Source organism: Lepisma saccharinum, chromosome 1 (assembly GCF_977018435.1).
Source record: "Lepisma saccharinum chromosome 1, izLepSacc3.1, whole genome shotgun sequence".
Taxonomy (NCBI): domain Eukaryota; kingdom Metazoa; phylum Arthropoda; class Insecta; order Zygentoma; family Lepismatidae; genus Lepisma; species Lepisma saccharinum.
Genome location: NC_139229.1, coordinates 114413426 through 114431806, shown reverse-complemented (window position 1 = coordinate 114431806; position 18381 = coordinate 114413426). Strand labels below are relative to the sequence as shown.

General features: G+C 37.5%; 1 protein-coding gene across 1 annotated transcript in view; it reads right to left on the bottom strand.

The window, feature by feature from the left end:
* Positions 1–18381, bottom strand: part of LOC145985218 (angiotensin-converting enzyme-like) — a 71269-nt gene that overhangs the window by 47336 nt on the left and 5552 nt on the right. The window contains exons 2-3 of the mRNA XM_083118970.1: positions 9073–9349; positions 2109–2341 (exon numbers count right to left, since the gene is read on the bottom strand). Coding sequence (XP_082975096.1) covers positions 2109–2341; positions 9073–9349 — 510 coding nt within the window. The remainder of the gene's footprint in view (positions 1–2108; positions 2342–9072; positions 9350–18381) is intronic.

The window sequence follows — 18381 nt, the reverse complement described above, 5'->3', positions numbered from 1 at the left end:
TAGTCCGTACATGCGCGAGAGACAAAGCTATATAAAAAGACGAGTGGTGTGCCCAAGAGGGGTCATAACCTCCCCTTTTGTCCCAGTATTCCTAAAAGAAGAACCACAAGAAGAGATGGCAAAATGAGAGCCGACTATTAAAAAAAAGTATACCTATCCCCCTCCTTTCTAAAATCCTGGGTACACCACTGAAAAGACCATACAGTAATGGAAAATACAATAATACCAGATGGAAAATTCTTCTATGCAATTGGATGGCATCGATATCTTTGTGGATTCAATGATAAAGCGACTTATTAGTTTCCATCCGATCATAACACTCGAAAGAAAATCAACAGAAACCATCCGTCCATGAAATTCGTGTAGACGAGTAACCGTTCCTGACAGGTAGAGATCATGAGCGACCTTAATAATCTCCCAAAATCAAGGATGGAAGTCAGTGATCACTTGAAAGTGATAGAAATTTTAATAAAGTCACTGCCAATTGCATACGTACACTTTATCGATGTCAGTTTGTAATATGGCCTACGGCGTCTGCGAGAAAATACTATGTTTCCTGCGTCCTCCAAAATGACTTCGCTGAAAAAACGGTGGAATATACAATCTAATAACGAAAAACATTATAATAAACAATATAAACAACTAATTAATATTTTACATATTGTTCTTTACCGCAATAAACAGAAAATTTTGAAGCTACCACAAAATTTGTTGAAATCAAAAGCTATAAAAGTTTAATTTATTTTTCTTCTTTTTTCCGACAAATCGCTGACGTGGTTCTAATTATATTTAAGTACAAAAGTGGTCTTAATATCAAACTGTTTATCAATATGGCAGTTTTTCATTAACATTAATCACTATTTCAATCACAATTGTGGTGTGTTTTGTGTTTTCGTGGAAGCTCTTTCTACGCTAGAAACTCTGGGTAATTTACATCATTTTGAAAATAAACTTATATTGGCCATTTTACGAGCCAATGAATGGTAGACATGAAGTATTTTTTTTTTATTGATATTGAGATATTTCTGATACGTATCACATAGTACGTAGTATTTTGATTAAAATGTGATTTCAGTAACCCTCGATAGTTTTTAAGTGCATGAAAACATATATCTGAATTTCCGAGTCCAAGTTTTAGAATTAACTATAAATATTCTGTGATTTTTCATTTATGAAATTACCTGGAGCGGGGTCAAAGTCAAATGCGCCTTCAAGATTGGTTCTGATATCCAGGGTCCTGAGTTCGAATCCTGGGTAAGGCAAGAATATGCCATTGCCTGTGGTCAATCTTGTATCCCATCCTCATTGACGTGATAGAGGTGGAAGGCTGTCTTAAAATAGGAATAATCTTTCTTAGATCTTAGGTTCTGAACCTCAAAATATTAATTGTTGTCAGTTGTTCGTTCAATGATAACAACTATTTCTTAAGGCGTAGCCTACCTACAATTTCTTATTTATTATTAACGTGTATGAATGTATATTCGCAATAGTGACATTTATGAGATACTTAGGGCCTTCCCGATGGCGTAGTGGTAACGTCGTCGCTTTTAATCATGGGGTCCTGGGTTCTGTACCCGGCGGGAGCACATAGTGGTTCGGATCAAAATTTAAACTGTAGGTCCAGTGTCTGAGCCTAAAGTGGACTTTAAAAAACTCTGACAAACTTTTTCACAATTTGACACTGTCGATAAAAATGTTGTAACAGTTCGATGTCTGACCAGGATTCGAACCTGGGATCTCTCTCTTACACTGACCACTCCGCCACGGAGGTTGGCTTTTATTAGAAACATCGTATACTTTTTGGTCAACAAAAAAGGTATTCCCATATAACAATTTCTTGTACTGAAATGTATCAACACCCATCACCTTACGAATCGAATTTCAACACGTGCACAGGTTGAATGTAAGTGTCGTCGACCTACGTTGGGGAGTGGTTATCACACCGCAGGTTCGAATCTCAGCCTGGCCATGGGTGTTCTTTGTGAGTGTCCCTTAATCAATTTCATCACTCATCCTCATCGTGGCGATTAGCCAAAAGTGGCAGAAAAGCGACTCTAAATAACAAACTCAAATCAAATTATGGATGTAAATGTCGAGAGTGTTCTTACCATTATTCTTAGCCCCGATGTTCTGCACGGTGACAAGGGCGGGGTAAATAAGCCTTGAGGGAGGTCCCACTGCACGTCGCCACTCCTGCCACGCCCACAGGAGTTCTGCTGGGTCTCTGGACGTCTGCATGAGGCGGTCCAAATCTGGCTCTCCCCTGTAGCACACATTCTGCCGGCAGACCCTGGCTGTTGCGTATATCTCTTGCAGGTTACCAAGGATACTGGACAGTTCTCTGATGGTAAAGAAGAAGATAAAAGGGTTATTTGAAAGAAAAGGTGGGTAGTTTTCTTATCTTCAGTAATAAATATCTTCACTATCTTAAGTAGGAGGGGTGGGATTTAATACAGCATACTTAGTCCAATACACAAAGTCTCATAGAAGCAAATTTATATGTTGGTTAATTTGAGTATATTCGAACACAGAGTAAAAAAAGAGGTCCTAATTATAAAGCACCCTAGTACTACATTGTATAAAGTAACGTATTAAGCCACTATTATAACTGACATACACGTTTCTATTGGAGTCTACGATGTCTCATCTCCCAGTTTGTAAAAATTATACGTATTACAAATTACTTCAATATCGGGTAATGTATCGCATTTTGCCTAATTACTCAGAATGAAGTTTTTGTGGATGTTCACGATAGGGAAACAACTCGCTCACAAATACTATAAATTTCTCAGACCGCTTGAAACCTTGCCAAATTTTCAATGGGACACGTTTATTTATTTTATGACCTATTTCATCCTAATATTATAACGGGACAAATGTTCCTGCCAGTGTACGCTATAAAAGACGATCCTATGATCAATCAAGCACATCTTACAATCCTTTTATAATTTAAATATTTCGAATGCTAAAAGTTTTGTGTATGTTGGGTACGCTACTTAAGTGCTCCGATTGGTTTTCACTTAAAGTGATTGCGCGATCATTATATGGTCGCCTTGTAATCAAGGGGTCCCGGGTTCGATACCCGGTGGAGGCATAAGTGGTTCGGATCCCACTTTCAGCTGTAGGTCCAGTCCCGATTAGCCTTACTGCATAAAGTGGACTTAAAACACCAAATCAACCAACCAATCTTGTCAAAATGGCATAGCCCACAACCACACAATGTTAAGTCACTTGGAATACTTCAAATTTCCATATTTTAAAATTAATTAACAAGTGTCTCTGTGTCTTTTTTTCATTTCCGGTAAGAACAGTTAGATTTACTTCATCTTGATCAATTCTACTCAAAAACTGGTTATATTATGTAACAAATTCAAGAAACAATACTTAATACTTCCATAAAGAAAACCACTTCCGGGAAAGACAAGACAAAAAGGAAGTTGACATTCCTAGTTGGGGATATGTGGGGATGAGGGGTTGTATGGTTCAACATGGAGACAAAGAAGCAGGTGGAGGGATGCTTACTCATTTATCCCAGCTGGGGGAAGGTTAATTACGCAAATTTTCTTAACTGGCGAATAGCACCCTCCTTCGTCCTTTCCCCTCTCCACTTCGAACACTTAAAAAAAATACGTAATGCGTTATTTCAAGGCTAAAAAAAGGATATACTGTGATTGAAATAAAATTACCTTAAAGAGCTATAGTTGTCCTGAAAACCAGACAGTTTTTTGTCATTTTGCAAAGTACAGTTTCTTTTCATTGTACCAGAAAAGAGCTGTGATGTTTTCACCATAAAGTCATATTTATAGCTAGATTTTGTTTGTAGCTAAATAATCTTCTGAATCTTTTGAAGATATTAAGAGCTAACGCACGTTAGCAACATGGTTGTTGGTGGCGTGGTACCTACTGGCAATATTTAAAATCTGTGTCGAATCCTGGATGTATCTAGTTATGGAAGTGGCAAAATTAGTACGAAAATAAATTCTAAGGATGGATTTAACAGTTAAAGCGATTTAAAGAGAATTGCACTTTCGTCTAAGGAAATATTGAAGTTTTTCTCGATATTAGAATCTCTCATGCGTAAACATTTCTATATGAGTATCACAAAACATGAAAAAAAAAATATTCCGTTTGGTAGAAGGAATTACAACTTCATAATATTCTTCGGAAATATATGAAATTCTCTTTGCGACGCGGCCGTCACAATAATCTATTTTTATATTTTCTTTCGTTGTCACCTTTGCTTTCATGTACCTAAATATGGATTTACCTTCTGTTGTGCTATTCGCGGAAGTAATATTTTCAATTTGTTTTCTTCTCTTATAGTTAGCAAAGTAGAAAATACTTCGAGATTTTCAACTATAATAAAGATGCAGAGCAACTTGCTAACTTATTTCTGTCTCACAGATTACTTTTATAACTGAGAGATATATATGAGATATTTTTGCTCTTAAACGTAAAAGAAGAAGAGGAAAAATGAAATAAAATCGATTGAAAGCGAAAATTAGTGTGAATTCCTTATCAAATGTTTACTTCATTTTCTGTATTTGTCATAGATATATTATTTATTTCCATAAAGCAAGTAAATTTACAAATCCTTGAACAAATTAATCATTCATGACATGGCAATAAACTTGTGTATCATATGCCTGTCGGCATACCAAAACTTATATCTGCAATAGTTCCTCAATAATAGTTGCCGGCGGAGTGGTTAGCACAGGGCGCTACGACGACAGCGGAACTGAGTTCGAATCCCGACCTGGGCATTGGTGTTATTTGTGAGTGTCCCTTCATCAATTTAATTATATCATCAGTCATCCTCATCTTCGCGATTAGCGAAAAGTGGCAGAAAATGAAAGCAAAATTAACCAATCCATTCAATGAATGAGTTTCTGAATAGTCAATATATACGTAGTCAATACATACATAGGCTAAGTATAACATATGTCGAATCGTTCGGTTATGGAACACACAAATTAACAAGCTCATTAAGAATGCTTGTTACGCACGAGTTTGGTATTTTATAGGTTTTTCGGTTTCCCGCCGGGTTCCGTGCGGAGTGGTTAGCACCGGCCTGTGCCTGGGTGTTCATTGTGACTTGTGAGTGCCCCTTCATCAATTTCACCTTATGATCACTCATCCTCATCTTCGCGATTAGTCAAAAGTGGCAGAAAATCGAAATAATATAAACCAAATAAATCAATCGGTTCTCGAATTGCACATTAGTCGTTGAACAGCTCGCATATTCCGAAGCAGAGGGGGAAAAATTGCCCGTTCGCGTACCTAGTAACAGGCACTTAGAATCCACCAATAGGAGGTGGAGGCTACGCATGTTACCAATAGTATTAGAAAGAAAGCTTCGTAGCCAACAGAGAATATTAATCTCTCCATTTGGTCCGTGTAAAGTACATACACTCAATTGGACAAAATATAAACTCGCCTCCAGTCTCCGTGCGTTGTCCATCTAATAACTCGGCGAAGTAACAGGATCATAAATAATTCACACATATAAAGAGATATAAACGCTACAGCTCATTTCTGACGAAGCTCATTTTTTTTCGTTTTGAATTAAGGATGCGCCTTTCTGGTCTTTATAATCGTAAATGTTTCGCTGATAATATAGGCAGACATGACACGTTTTTTTAAATATACGAATTCATTGAAGTAAGTCTTGAAGTTTTCTGGCGACGAATGATGAAAATATTCTCGATAGCCCGAGAGAATCTTTTCATCATACGTATTCATTGTTGCACTTTCTGAGTACGATATCCATCGAGTGGTAAATGCCCGCAGGAAGTCTCGTCGCGGACATAGATCCTAAAAACACCTCACAACCTTTACACTGAACCTAAGAAGAAATAAATTTATCCTAAATTCTTTCAACGGAGAGAGACAAGTATTGTTAATAGATCAGGCGATTTAAATATAACTCAAGCCGGACCCTGTGGCCGAGTGGTTAGCACATCGCGCTGCGACGCCAAGGGTCCCTGGTTCGAATCCCGCTCGGGCTTGGTTGTTTGTGGATGTCCATTCATCAATTTCATCATTTCATCACTCATCCGCAAATTAGCCAAGAGGCACAAAATGCGAAGTAAAATAAACTAAATCAATCAATCAATCAAATAGAACTCAAGGACCCCTTCGATTCCATTCATCAATAGTTGTTTTCTGTTAGTATATTGTTTCCCCTCTCTCTTAGTTTCTAGTTCCACTTACTTCCCCTTCTCTCTCTCCCTCCCCCCTCTCCCCCTCTCCCTCTCTCTCCCTCTCTATGTCTCTTTTTCTTCCTCTATCACTCTCTGTCTCTACATATCTTTCTATATCTCTTTCTCTTTCTATCGCACCCCCTCTTCCTCCTCTCTCTCTATCACACTCTCCTTTTCTCTATTCTTTCTCTCTCTATTCTTTCTCTCTCTATTCTTTCTCTCTCTCTTTCTCTCTCTCTCTTTCTCTCTCTCTCTCTAACATTCTCCCCCCCCCTCTCTCTCTAAAAGTTAGAGATTAAAGGTGAAAGTTAAAGTGTTTATAGTTTATTGTTCAACGTTCATCAATTGGAGTGCCATTGTTGTACTTGTGAATACGCATTGAATTTTACAGATTTGAGTAAAGACCGAGTTATTTGTGGGCTTAAAAAAAAAAGTTCAAGTGGTGCAAAACGAACAATTCAGATATATTCTTCTGTCTGAGTTTAACAAAAGAGTAAAGGCATCGGAGGCTGCTCCAAACATTTGTACGTGAACAGGCAGGTAAAATGATGGGGAAAGGTAGGTAAGAAAATGGTTTTGTAATTTCAGAGGACAATTTTGAGTTGAGCGATTCTCCACGCTCAAGAAAATCATCGGGCTTTAATGAAGACCGTTTAAACGCTTAAATCCACTGCAGTCAACCCTAGAATTAGCATATGGGATGAACCATTCAACCATCGTGCGACATTTGCATTCCAAGGGTAAGGTTCAGGATACTGCACGCTTTAAGTGAAAACAACACAAATCAGCGAGTAGGCCAGGAAGACTGCATGAAGCGCTGCTGCAACACGATAATGCACACCTACACTCCGCTAGAATGACAAAATCTACTATCCAGGTGCTTCGTTGGAAGGTTAGTCCACATCCTCCTTACTGCACCGATCTTCCGCCCTCGGATTTCCACCTTTTCAGTTCTCAATCCACCAGTATTCAAGGATAATTCCTTCGGTAACAAAATGCTCTTCAAATTTGGCTTGGCGACGTCTTTAACCGCAAATCAGCTGATTTCTTCAGGCGTGGAAACGGGGAAAAACTGCCTAGGTGATGGTAGACAGTCATAGATATGTTCAAGTGGTGCAAAACGAACAATTCAGATATGTTCATCTCAAATTAGTATGAAATAAAAATACTTTTGGCACGATGAAAAAACACTACACCAACCCATTATATGTACACGAAACCGGAAATGAAACATAACTGGTATGTGCATTTGGATGTAGATATTGGGAGAAAAATCAAGTAGTAATTGGGTTTCGTTTCCTGTGTCGATCATTATCTACCAATCAACTTCCGCCAAAATGGATTTTCTCGAAATTTTTATCGTTTCGAACTGTGTAACGAGGACAAGCAGTAGCTTTCTTTACTATTTTCAGCCGTTACTGTGGAGATAGCGGGTCAGATAATGGTTAGAAAGAAAACGTTCATTGAAGCTCATTTTCTTTGGGAGTTTCTAAGGATTCGTTTAGGATGTATATAATGTCAAAGTTCGTGGAGAACTGTGGAAGCAAAGCAAATGCTTTTGTGGTGTAGCCTATCTCTCATTAGGCTGTACGTTTGCTGAAATGAAAAGGTGGTGTAGGGGTTTTACGAGTAGTATTGAGTTGTGAAAGCTTTTTTTTAAAAAAATGATACCTACAGTTGGACTGAATATTCAATGAATATAAATATTAGTTCCATTAAAGAAATCTAATTGTGCTGTATAACAATATTTAGGCTGAACAAAATTATATTTATTGGATGAACAATACACGAGATTCTCGGCTACACTGTAAAAAGTTTACTAGAAAAATAACGGTCGAAAACGGTCAACTTCCGCTGCCATCCAACTACCGTTAAAATGGCTATGACCGTTTTTTAAAGTAATAGTGACCATTATATGTATAATAAATCTAATAAATATAATTTTAATAATTCAATTTTTAAAAATATATTTATGGTGTACGCAACTTCTATCTTTATGCATGATAAATTATTCAAATTTAAATAGAAAATGGTCGCGTCCCGTATTGTATATTAACAGGCAAATTTTACGGCATCTAACAATGTATAAAATAGTTTGAGAAAAACAACGATTTGTTGTTATTATTTGTAGTAGTGATGATTACGATAATAATAAAAGTCATATTAATTCATTTCCCCGTTTCAAAATAATTAAATTTGCACACCGTCTCCAATATATATCACACGAAAATTCACACACTCAAAAAATATGACGCTAGGGGTCCCTAGACATGGGTGTTCTTTGTGAATGTCCCTTCATCAGGTTCATAATATATATTTATGGTGCACACAACAACTACAATTTATAACTATCTATCTTTATGCGTGATAAAATATTCAAATTTAAATAAAAACGGTCGCGTCCCGTATTGTAGGTATATTAACAGGCAAAATTTACGGCATCTAACAGTGTAAATAGTGGTATCGTCGTCTCCTTGTTATCAAGGGGATCCCAGGTTCGATACCCGATGGAGGCACATAACGATTTGTTGTTATTATAAAAAAATACTAGAGGAAAACATTAAGATAACAATTATTAATTTTTCTTAATATTTTCCTATCGTAATTGCTTGTAGTAGTGATGATGGCGATATTGATAGTAATAATGACAATAATAATAATGATTGGAATCCCGGCCTGGGCATGGGTGTTCGTGAATGTCCCTTCATCAATTTCATCATAGTCGCGATTAGCCAAAAGTGTCAGAAAAACGACGCTAAATAACAAACATCAAATCAAAATCAAGTCCCAAAAGTCTACAAGATCACCTGAATGTATCCCACCTTAAAGTTCTGTGCATTATAATCCATCAGTAAATTCAATAACTTACCTGGCTTGATGAGGCGTGTATTTTGGACCGCGACACAGAAGATAGATTTGCCTGAGTGCCTGAGGTTCGAGCCATTCTTTCCTGATGTCCTCAGCCTTGGAGCACCACGCGTTCCTCCAGGCGGTCCGCCACTGGCCCAACTTCTGTGCGCGTTCCGTGCTCTCGGAACCCAAATCTGTGCTCAGCTGCCAAGCAGTGAGGGCAGTGGCGTGGTTCACTTCCCATAATTCCTTGTCCAACTGCGCCAGCCAACGCTCAACGCGGTCACGGTATGTACCTGCAACACAGGAATTCATACAGTACTTGGAGCCACCTTGGTGGCTGAAGCGTCGATTGCCTGGGTCATGATCTCGTTAGCGAGGGTCCCGGGTTCTAATGCTACCCCTGCTGTGGTGTTCCAATCATCCCCATCGTCGCGCTTTCAGATAGTCGTAGAAATGTTAGACATTACACTAGAGCCGGCTTTTTTGAATGGACTGTTTTTTCCGATAAAAAAGCCGGCTCTTTTTTTTAAAAAAAAACGGAAATTATGGCTTTTTACCAATTACAGATAACCTATTTCACTTGAAGTTACTGTTATGAGTTCACCTGTTTGTAGTGACATATTTTACAACTAGCTAAAATAAATTTACATGATGTAGCAGCCAAGAGACAGATATTGGCCAATCCCAGTGGACACATACTGCATAATGGTTCAGGTACAATTTTAACCCTAGCTTACCGAGGGGTGGAGGGGGGGAGGCTTGCAGGCCCACCACATCTATTTTTTAGATTTTTCAACTGTTTGAAAATAAAATTACATTGTTTCCTAGGGTGTTACCAATATTTCTTTATTACTTTTGTTCATAAAAACAAATGTAATGTAATTAGGAGGCAAAATGCACTTGGTGCGCATATCAGGCGACATCTTTGAATGTGTCTCATTCGAGAGACTCATGCCAGTGAAAGTGTACAATTGGTTGGTAATGATGGTAATTATTATATTTAATAAACAACCGCACTTCTGCAAGCAAAAAAGCATTAATAAAAAATTATTATGGGTTTTGTGAGTTTTAGTGAATAATAAAAATATGTGAGACACTCATGCAATAATTGGTTATTATCTTTTATTTATGATAGTAATTTTTGTAATTATTATAATTAATAAATAACCGCACATATATAATCAGCAAAGGAAGCAGTGATTCAATAATAAAATGTTTTTGTTTTTTTTAAATTTTAGTGATAAAGAAAAGTGTGGGCATGTGAACTGCCCCCCAGTATGTTTCTCGTACGGCACGGGTAAACTAGGGTTAAAACTAAACATGTAGTCCTGATAAGCACATCTGACCATGAAATTGACTTAAACCATGTTTACATGTTTGTGTCTCAATTTAAATGTTGATGACATAAAATATGAAACAAATGTTAATATCAAAATATTCGATGTTTCGGTACAATTAAAAATCTTTACTGTTCACAACACGTATGCAGAAGCATACGTACGTACAGTCCCGATTAACCGAATTTCCGGGTTAACCGAATCGCTAAAAAAAAAAGCCGTTACTCGTGCGCGACCGTGTTTTACGCGGGAGCATCGACGAAGCACTTTTGTCTTTGTTTTGGTCTAACAGTTCCAGTCACAAGACAACTGAGCTCAGCTCTGATGACGACAATGATCCGTCCGTTGAAGAAAAGAAAGAACCAAATCACACAAAAGCCACTAGAATGTTTGAAGACATCATGGTTTACATGAAACAACAAGACGAAACCTCCCCTGCTGAATTGCTTCTGATTAAATGTCAGAGATCGAGCTGCTAAGAAGCGTTCATCTAATCTTAAGCAAAAGAAAATATCAATTATTTTTCACTAGCTGAATTAAACTTTATTGTTTTAGTCGTACGGCGTTTTGTACCAGAGCCTTAATATTACTGTAATTCATGTTCATGAGTTAAATGACTACGTATTATTGTAAGCTTTTTGTTTATGCCTACCCGCTGAAATACATATCGTATCAATCTCCTCTAAATAGAGAATTGTAGCAAGCCAGAATTAAAAACCTCTATCACCGGCCGTTGCTCTTTCAGGCATTCAAAGATACTGTATATCAAAATACTGTACGTAATCAAATGTACGTACTGTATATCAAAAAAACTTTATTCCGGTTGAACCGAATTTTCGTTCAACCGAAGCACCATCGGTCCCATCAAATTCGGTTAAACGGGACTGTAGTGTATTACGTGAATTTTTGTACTATATCCTGTTTAACAGAGCTTTGAGATGAAAGCGACACGTGGCTCTTGGAAACCAACCCTTAGAAGAAAATGTAACCTTTCGAACCGAAGCAACAAAAACTGCAAGTGTCGCTCGTCACTTGGCCTTTACCGTTTTCTCAGGGAACTTCAGACTGAAGCAACAAGTGACATGTGTCACTTGGAAGCAGACCGTAAGTAATCCATTCAACCTTTTGAACTGAAGCACGACAACGAGCTAAACATGTCACTTGAATGTTGCTCGGACTATACTGTTTTCTCAATGGCGTGTATCGTGGTGCTTCGGTCTGCTGTTCTTGCATGCACGGTGAACGTTTTGCTTTCTACTGAAGAAGTCTGTGTCGCTTGTCATCTGTGACTTCAGTCTGAAAGCTCCTTCATTGGCGTGCCTCGGTCTCGTTTGTTCATACTTGGTGGATGCTTGCTTACAGACTGAAGGGGCTCATGAAACTTCAAAATGAGACCCCCCAATGTCATGTGTTGCTTCAGTCTGAATGTTCTTTATACTTAACAAGATTGTTAGCTACTTCATCAGAGATTAATATTTAATTTAGCACGTAAATCACAGAGAACACATTGCAAGTACTGTTCATGGAAAAAGGCCGGCTTTTGATAGAAGGTTCCTTTTACCTGTATAATCATGAATGACCCTGGAGTGGAATAAAATAATGCTGTTGCCTTGTAATAAGAAGAGGTCTGAGGTTCAATCCTCACTGGAGGCAGAGTGCTTCTGATCTCATTTCAAACTGTAGGTCCAGTCCAGATTTCTTTAATAGATATTTTTTCGCCATTTGCACCCAGTCTTATTTGCTTCTACTTCAGTTTTAGTGCCAATGTTTTTCAACCTCCGGGCTGCAAAAGGTCCGTTGCACCCAGGGGTTGACGACTAATTTTTTAAATCTAATTTTATATTTGACAGTCCATATATAATTTCTAGATATAATTGAACTATGATTATGCCATACTTGATATATTAATATTAATTAGGGTTGCATATTAATTTCCATATAAACTTTAAAGATCTGAAATGTATTTATGAGTGAAATTGTTGGGATCAGGCCATAGACTTGTAAGAAATAAATTTACTGGGCTGTGGTCTCACAAAGGTTGAGAATCACTGCAACAAGTAGCAAAATACATCAAGAGTTGCTCCGTGACCAGGTTTAGCGGCCATTTAACCAAATTATACATGATGTACTGGAAAGCCAGAATACAAATATATATTTTACTGAACACAAAATTTAATGTAAAGAGATTTGATACTAGATTTTCAAAAGGTAGAGCAGAATTTTGTTTTTTGCTTCATGTTCGTGTTCGTATAACAAATTCAAACATTGTAAATCATATCAAACTATTAGGTTCTATTAAAAACACATACAAAACTATTCTAGTTATGTGAATATGTTTATACTACATAAATATATTTAATAAGCCTACCGAAATATGAAGATAACACTCGGCAAAAACCGCCTATTCAAAAACATTCTTGAAAACACTGTTTATGTCTAGCTACGAATTTCATATTGTAAATTGTATTTTATATTTAGAAATGAGTGTATTTTACAGTAGGGAGTTAAACGAAAACCATGGAACAGGAAAAATACTGTATTTCCATTGATTTGAGACAATTTTGTGAAAAAAGCCGAAAAGAGCCCAACCAAAAGAGCCGCGGAAAAAACTTTTTTTTTTCTTTTAAAAAAAGCCGTCTTTTCGACCAATTCCAACTCTACATTACACCCTAAAAGTATGGGACCAATGAGATTTACAGGTTAACCAAGATAAGAATGCCTCCGGCAATCTCGCGAACTAATGTACACAGTCATTTGTTTTCTCCTCTCGCTTACCCTTTTCTCGTGCCTGTGAACCCTGTGTTCAAAATTCGATTGTAGTGTCACAGGAGCATTCATATCTTGGTCAATCTGTACACAGATATGCTTCATGCGACATTTTTACCGCGATATTTCTTTCATTTGAGTCATTGCAGTATTTTCTTTTAGATTCATTTTTAACATGGTCTCTGAATTAACTGTAAAGCATCTCGTATCTACAAGGAGATATCCTACGTTGCAGAGTAATCAGCGAAACGTCCTACGAAACTACAGCTTCCAGGTTCGAATCCTGGTTAAGGTATATGTGCATCATTGTGTTTATCCTATAACCCACTTCAAGATTTCATCATTCATTTTCATCGTCACGATTATCCTAAGAGGTAGAAAAGCAACATAAAATAAATCTAAATTTATGACAACAAGAGTTATAGGAAAAGGAACATACGGCAAGAAGTAATTTGTAAACATGTAAAGTTTTTTTTTTACTGAATAAGAAGTGTTTTGATCAACTTGATATAAAGTCATCCAATAATTTCTCTGTCCTTTATTTTATCTGATCATCCATCACCCGGTTTATGTCACTAACCTCTGTCACATCTGATGGACATGTAAGCAATTAGAAAAGAAACATGTCCAGCATGAAAAAGTTGACATATAAAATTTGCATTAATTTCATAATTCAATTTCGAAAATGAGGTACTATTTTGTTGAGAATTTTCATATAATTTCTAGTAATTGTCTTCAGAAAGGTGTTGTACCTAGTTGTCAAGATTTCAGAGATGAAGTTAGCGTATGTCATTAGAGAAACTCGTAAATTATGCAAAGAATTCATTTACAAATTGTAACTCACATTCTACATAGGTATTGACCAACGGACACCTTTAGCAAATATTGTCTTAAAGAGAAAAGCAAGAATGGCTATTACCTTATTACAATAAAATGTAAAGTTGCTCTTCGCTATTTTACTTAATTTCTTTCAGTGAGAGGCAGTCCATAATAGATCTCTACCAAGAGAAGGTAAAATAGTGTAATGAGTTATATGATCAGCATCTGCTTTGTTTCAAAATAAAGATACAGCGTTTTTCATTTGAAGATATTTTTTATGTAAGTATCCTGGCTGATAAAACAGTGTTAGGTAAGTTTTCTTAATATTATACACATGTATGATAATTATTTATTGATGAAATTGCCAACATTCTTGTTACAATTCATAAGCTTCCTCTGGTCGAAACAACCCTACATATGCACATGCGTAAAGATTTATCTTTCCGTACATGAAGTACTATCGTATCTCATCTCATTAATCTACGTATTAATTGATGTTGGCTTGAAAACGGGTACGAGATTTATAGTCTGCAAAATATCTGTATTTATATTGGTCTTCTAAAAATTTTCTTCCACTATTGGTTCAACGCAACGATGAGGATGAATGATTATTAGATAAAATTTATGAAAGGACACGCAAAGAACACAATGCCGAAGGCGGTACACGAACCCAGGAACTTCGAAAGTCGACCAAAGCTTTTAGCACCGTAAAATCATTAAAAAATTAAATTAGTATGGTTTGCAGGTGTGACTGGCTTTAGCTTATATGTGTGTTTATACATCTGGTATGGCGAATACAGTTGTATATATCGGCTTTTTGCTATACATACATAAAAATGTGCAATATTAACATTTATATAAAATGTACGCTAATATAACCAAAACACAGGAAGTGGACACCATGTAGAGAATAATATATTAATATAATGGTTATAAATAAATTTGCAACTAATTTACATAAGAAATATTATTTGTAACTGTTTAGAAAGGGATTCTTTTAGAATGACAGTTAAGTAATAGTGGTTACATAAAGGATAATTTTTACTGGGCCTAAAGTTGGAACATGTCTACGACCACTAGAAATCGAAGCTCTGAACTTCCTTGAATGATATTATTATTATTTCTGAGAAAATTTTAGATAAGGAACCTGAACCCAATAGCACCCAATATGGCCTATTTGCTGTTCCCAAGTAGTTACCTGGTTAATTCAACAAATGACGTTAGTAAGTAATTTAGACTGTCCGAATGACGTGATCGAACCTGTTGGCTGTACCTGTAGTACAGTAACTTTTAGACAAAAAGCGAAATTGCTGAACCTTGCTATTTAATCCAGTCCCTGGCCATACGTCCCGCAGAAATTTTAAGGTGGACGAGTTTTGTCTTTTGATCCTGTTAGGGCATGCCTAAGGAAAGGGAAGAATCTTGAGTAGACATCTGGCATACCGAGCCCAAGTTTTCTAGAGACCCATAAATTTAAGATGGCCACCGCTTCACGCACCAACAAAAGAAGACGATCATAACTCCTTTTAAATTGTTTCTTGACATTTTTTTATAGAGACATATTTTGAACAGAACTGAAAACGGAATTAAAAATATTCTTACAGTTTTTTTTCTTTCATATCTTGCATATCCAGTGAAAGAATTCCGTACCCTTTTATGCAAGGATTCTAAGCAATATCTTACAGTTTACTTGGCATTCCGGCATAAAAGGGGCAAAAATTTACTGCTTGTGATATTTTGTTGATCCTACTATTGTGGCGCATGGCCTGTGTGACGATATACATCAAAGATGGCTGCCTCTGAAGACATTACCTAGCAGCTGTAACCTGGAATTCACTCCCGACGAAGGTCAAACTCAGTACCAGCAAAGCGCAGTTCTGTCGTCTTCTACGTTCACACGCCTATAAATTCTAACTCCAGTAACATTATTTTCAGTGCTTCACCCCCCCCTCCACACCACCACCATTCCCGCCAAACACATATGTTTTAAAATTTTCATCCATGTGCTTCGAACTTTAATTTCATACAGACTTATATCCAAACCCACACACCCTTACATTTTCCTTTCTTCTAAATGTGTATAACTCTCAAACTTTCTTTATTTCATTGCTACTATAGAACACTTTATACTGTATACTCATGGAAATTCATCTAATTTTCCTTAGATGTAGCCTTTGTATATTTTTTACAACATAGGGCATCAACTCATTATTTGTATTAATATTGTTCTAAATGAAATGTTGTATGGCTTAATTGTAACCCTATTGAGATAATAAATAATAATAATAAAATCGACCATGTATTCTTATTTCCTTCAGGAGTCATTTTGACTATTTGTAGGTTCGTTGGATTTTTGCATGAAGGGAAGACATGTGTATGGAGGATGCCTTCATTTTTAGGCATGCAATCATAAGTATATTACTAGGTGTTTTGCTGGACAATGTGTCAAGAGAAGGTACATGGCGTTGGGAATCCAAATGGCCATGGAGGTTCTGAGCATAAAATACTGCCCATATCCTGATTTAGAATTCGTTTATCAGATTTTTCCAGAGGTATTATCTGTTAATAAATAGCAAGTGAAAAAATATTATTATAATTTTTGTAACTACAGTAGTGCCCAAAAGTTAAGCATGACGAAGATATGAGAAAATGTGTTATTGATGAAGTGTCAGAACTGAACAAAACAGTGAAAATTAATCAAAACGTTACATGAATTAATAATATTTTTAGCGTGAATTCAAAAAGTGCAAGAAATAAGAACATTGAAGATCGCTCCCTTAACGAAAAAAGAGGCTTGTGTGGGGCGTGGTCACCCCTAACAGCTACACAGACTTGAAACGGCGTACAAGGTGGTTCAAGAGCTGTACGGGCAGCTGGTTCCATTCCCCATGAAGAGCTGTGCGGAACTCTGCAAATGTCCTTGGTGCAGGTTGGCGGGCTGCAACTCGTCTCCTTAATGCACTACAGTATTTATTCTTGGAGACCTCGGTGGCCAGTCAATGCGGTTTTCTTCATCTTCAAGAAAGTCATCCAACAATTTGGCTCGATGCGCACATGTAATATTATCCTTGAAGATTAAGTCTGGCTCGACTACGCCTCTGAAAAGTCGCACATGTTGTTGGAGTACCTCCTCTCTGTACTTCTGAGCAGTAAGAGTACCTCCAGCAAAGAGGTGCAGCTTCTCACGTCCATTTAACATGATGTCTGCCCACACTAGCATTCCATCACCAAATGGTTAAAATGACTCCTGAAGGAGATAAGGAGACATGGTCGATTTTCTTTGTTAATGTCTTCAGAGGCAGCCATCTTTGATGTATATCGTCACACAGGCTATGCGCCACAATAGTAGGATCAACAAAATACCACAGGCAGTAATTTTCTGCCCTTTCGGAGTGTCAAGTAAAGTGTAAAATGTTGCTTAGAATTCTTGCAGAAAAGGGTACGGAATTCTTTCACTGAATATAAGTATTTCCATAACAGTGCAAGTTATGAAAGACTGTAAGAGTGTGTTTTGTTCCGTTTTCAATTCTGAACGAAATATATCTCTATGAAAAATTGTTAAAAACCAATTTAAAAGGAGATATGATCGATTTCTCTTGTTGGAGCGTGAAGGGGCGGCCATCTTAAATGTATGGGCCTCTAGAAAACTTGGGTCCGGTATGCCAGATGTCTACCCAAGATTTTTCCCTTTCTTTACGCATGCCCTAACAGGATCAAAAGAGAAAACTCGTCCACCTCAAAATTTCTGCAGGAATTATGGCCACGGAATGGACTAATGTTCTACGTGATCTAATACAAGGTTGATTCATTTATATTGAGCCGAATTCGAATGTGCCACCTACCTAGGAAATGCAGTGTTTCCACCACCAGTTGTGTTCGATCTGCAGGCCACCACCACTGACTATTGCCCGGAATCAGAGTTTCCATTGCATTAGACTGCGTTTCAGCTGGACCACTGGACCATGTGTATTGCATCCCACTCCTCGTTAGAGGCTTTCCACAGGCCGGAGACGGTGCGGACTCGACGATGGTACAGGCGCCGCTTGAGGAGTCCGAAAGCACAATAGTCCATTGCGCTGGCATCTGGACTCTTGACAGGGATGTCAGAGAAGGGGATTGCAGAAATTTTATTTTTTCTGTTCCACTTCTACCGATCACCTACTAGATGACGTTCAGTTCCTTTTTTGCTCAGCCACATGACATGGTTTCAGGGCGTGCACACTGCTTTTGCGAACGACCTTGAGGCGTAAATCCCTGAGAATGGCTTGGTTGATTGTCGCCTGCGATGTGCGGCATTTGCTGGCCATCGCACGCTGTGTGGGAGATTTTCGGAGGTCGCCATACGCCGAACAACATGCAATAGCGGCGGGATCCTCTTCACGGGAAGCCGGTTTCTAGCTGCT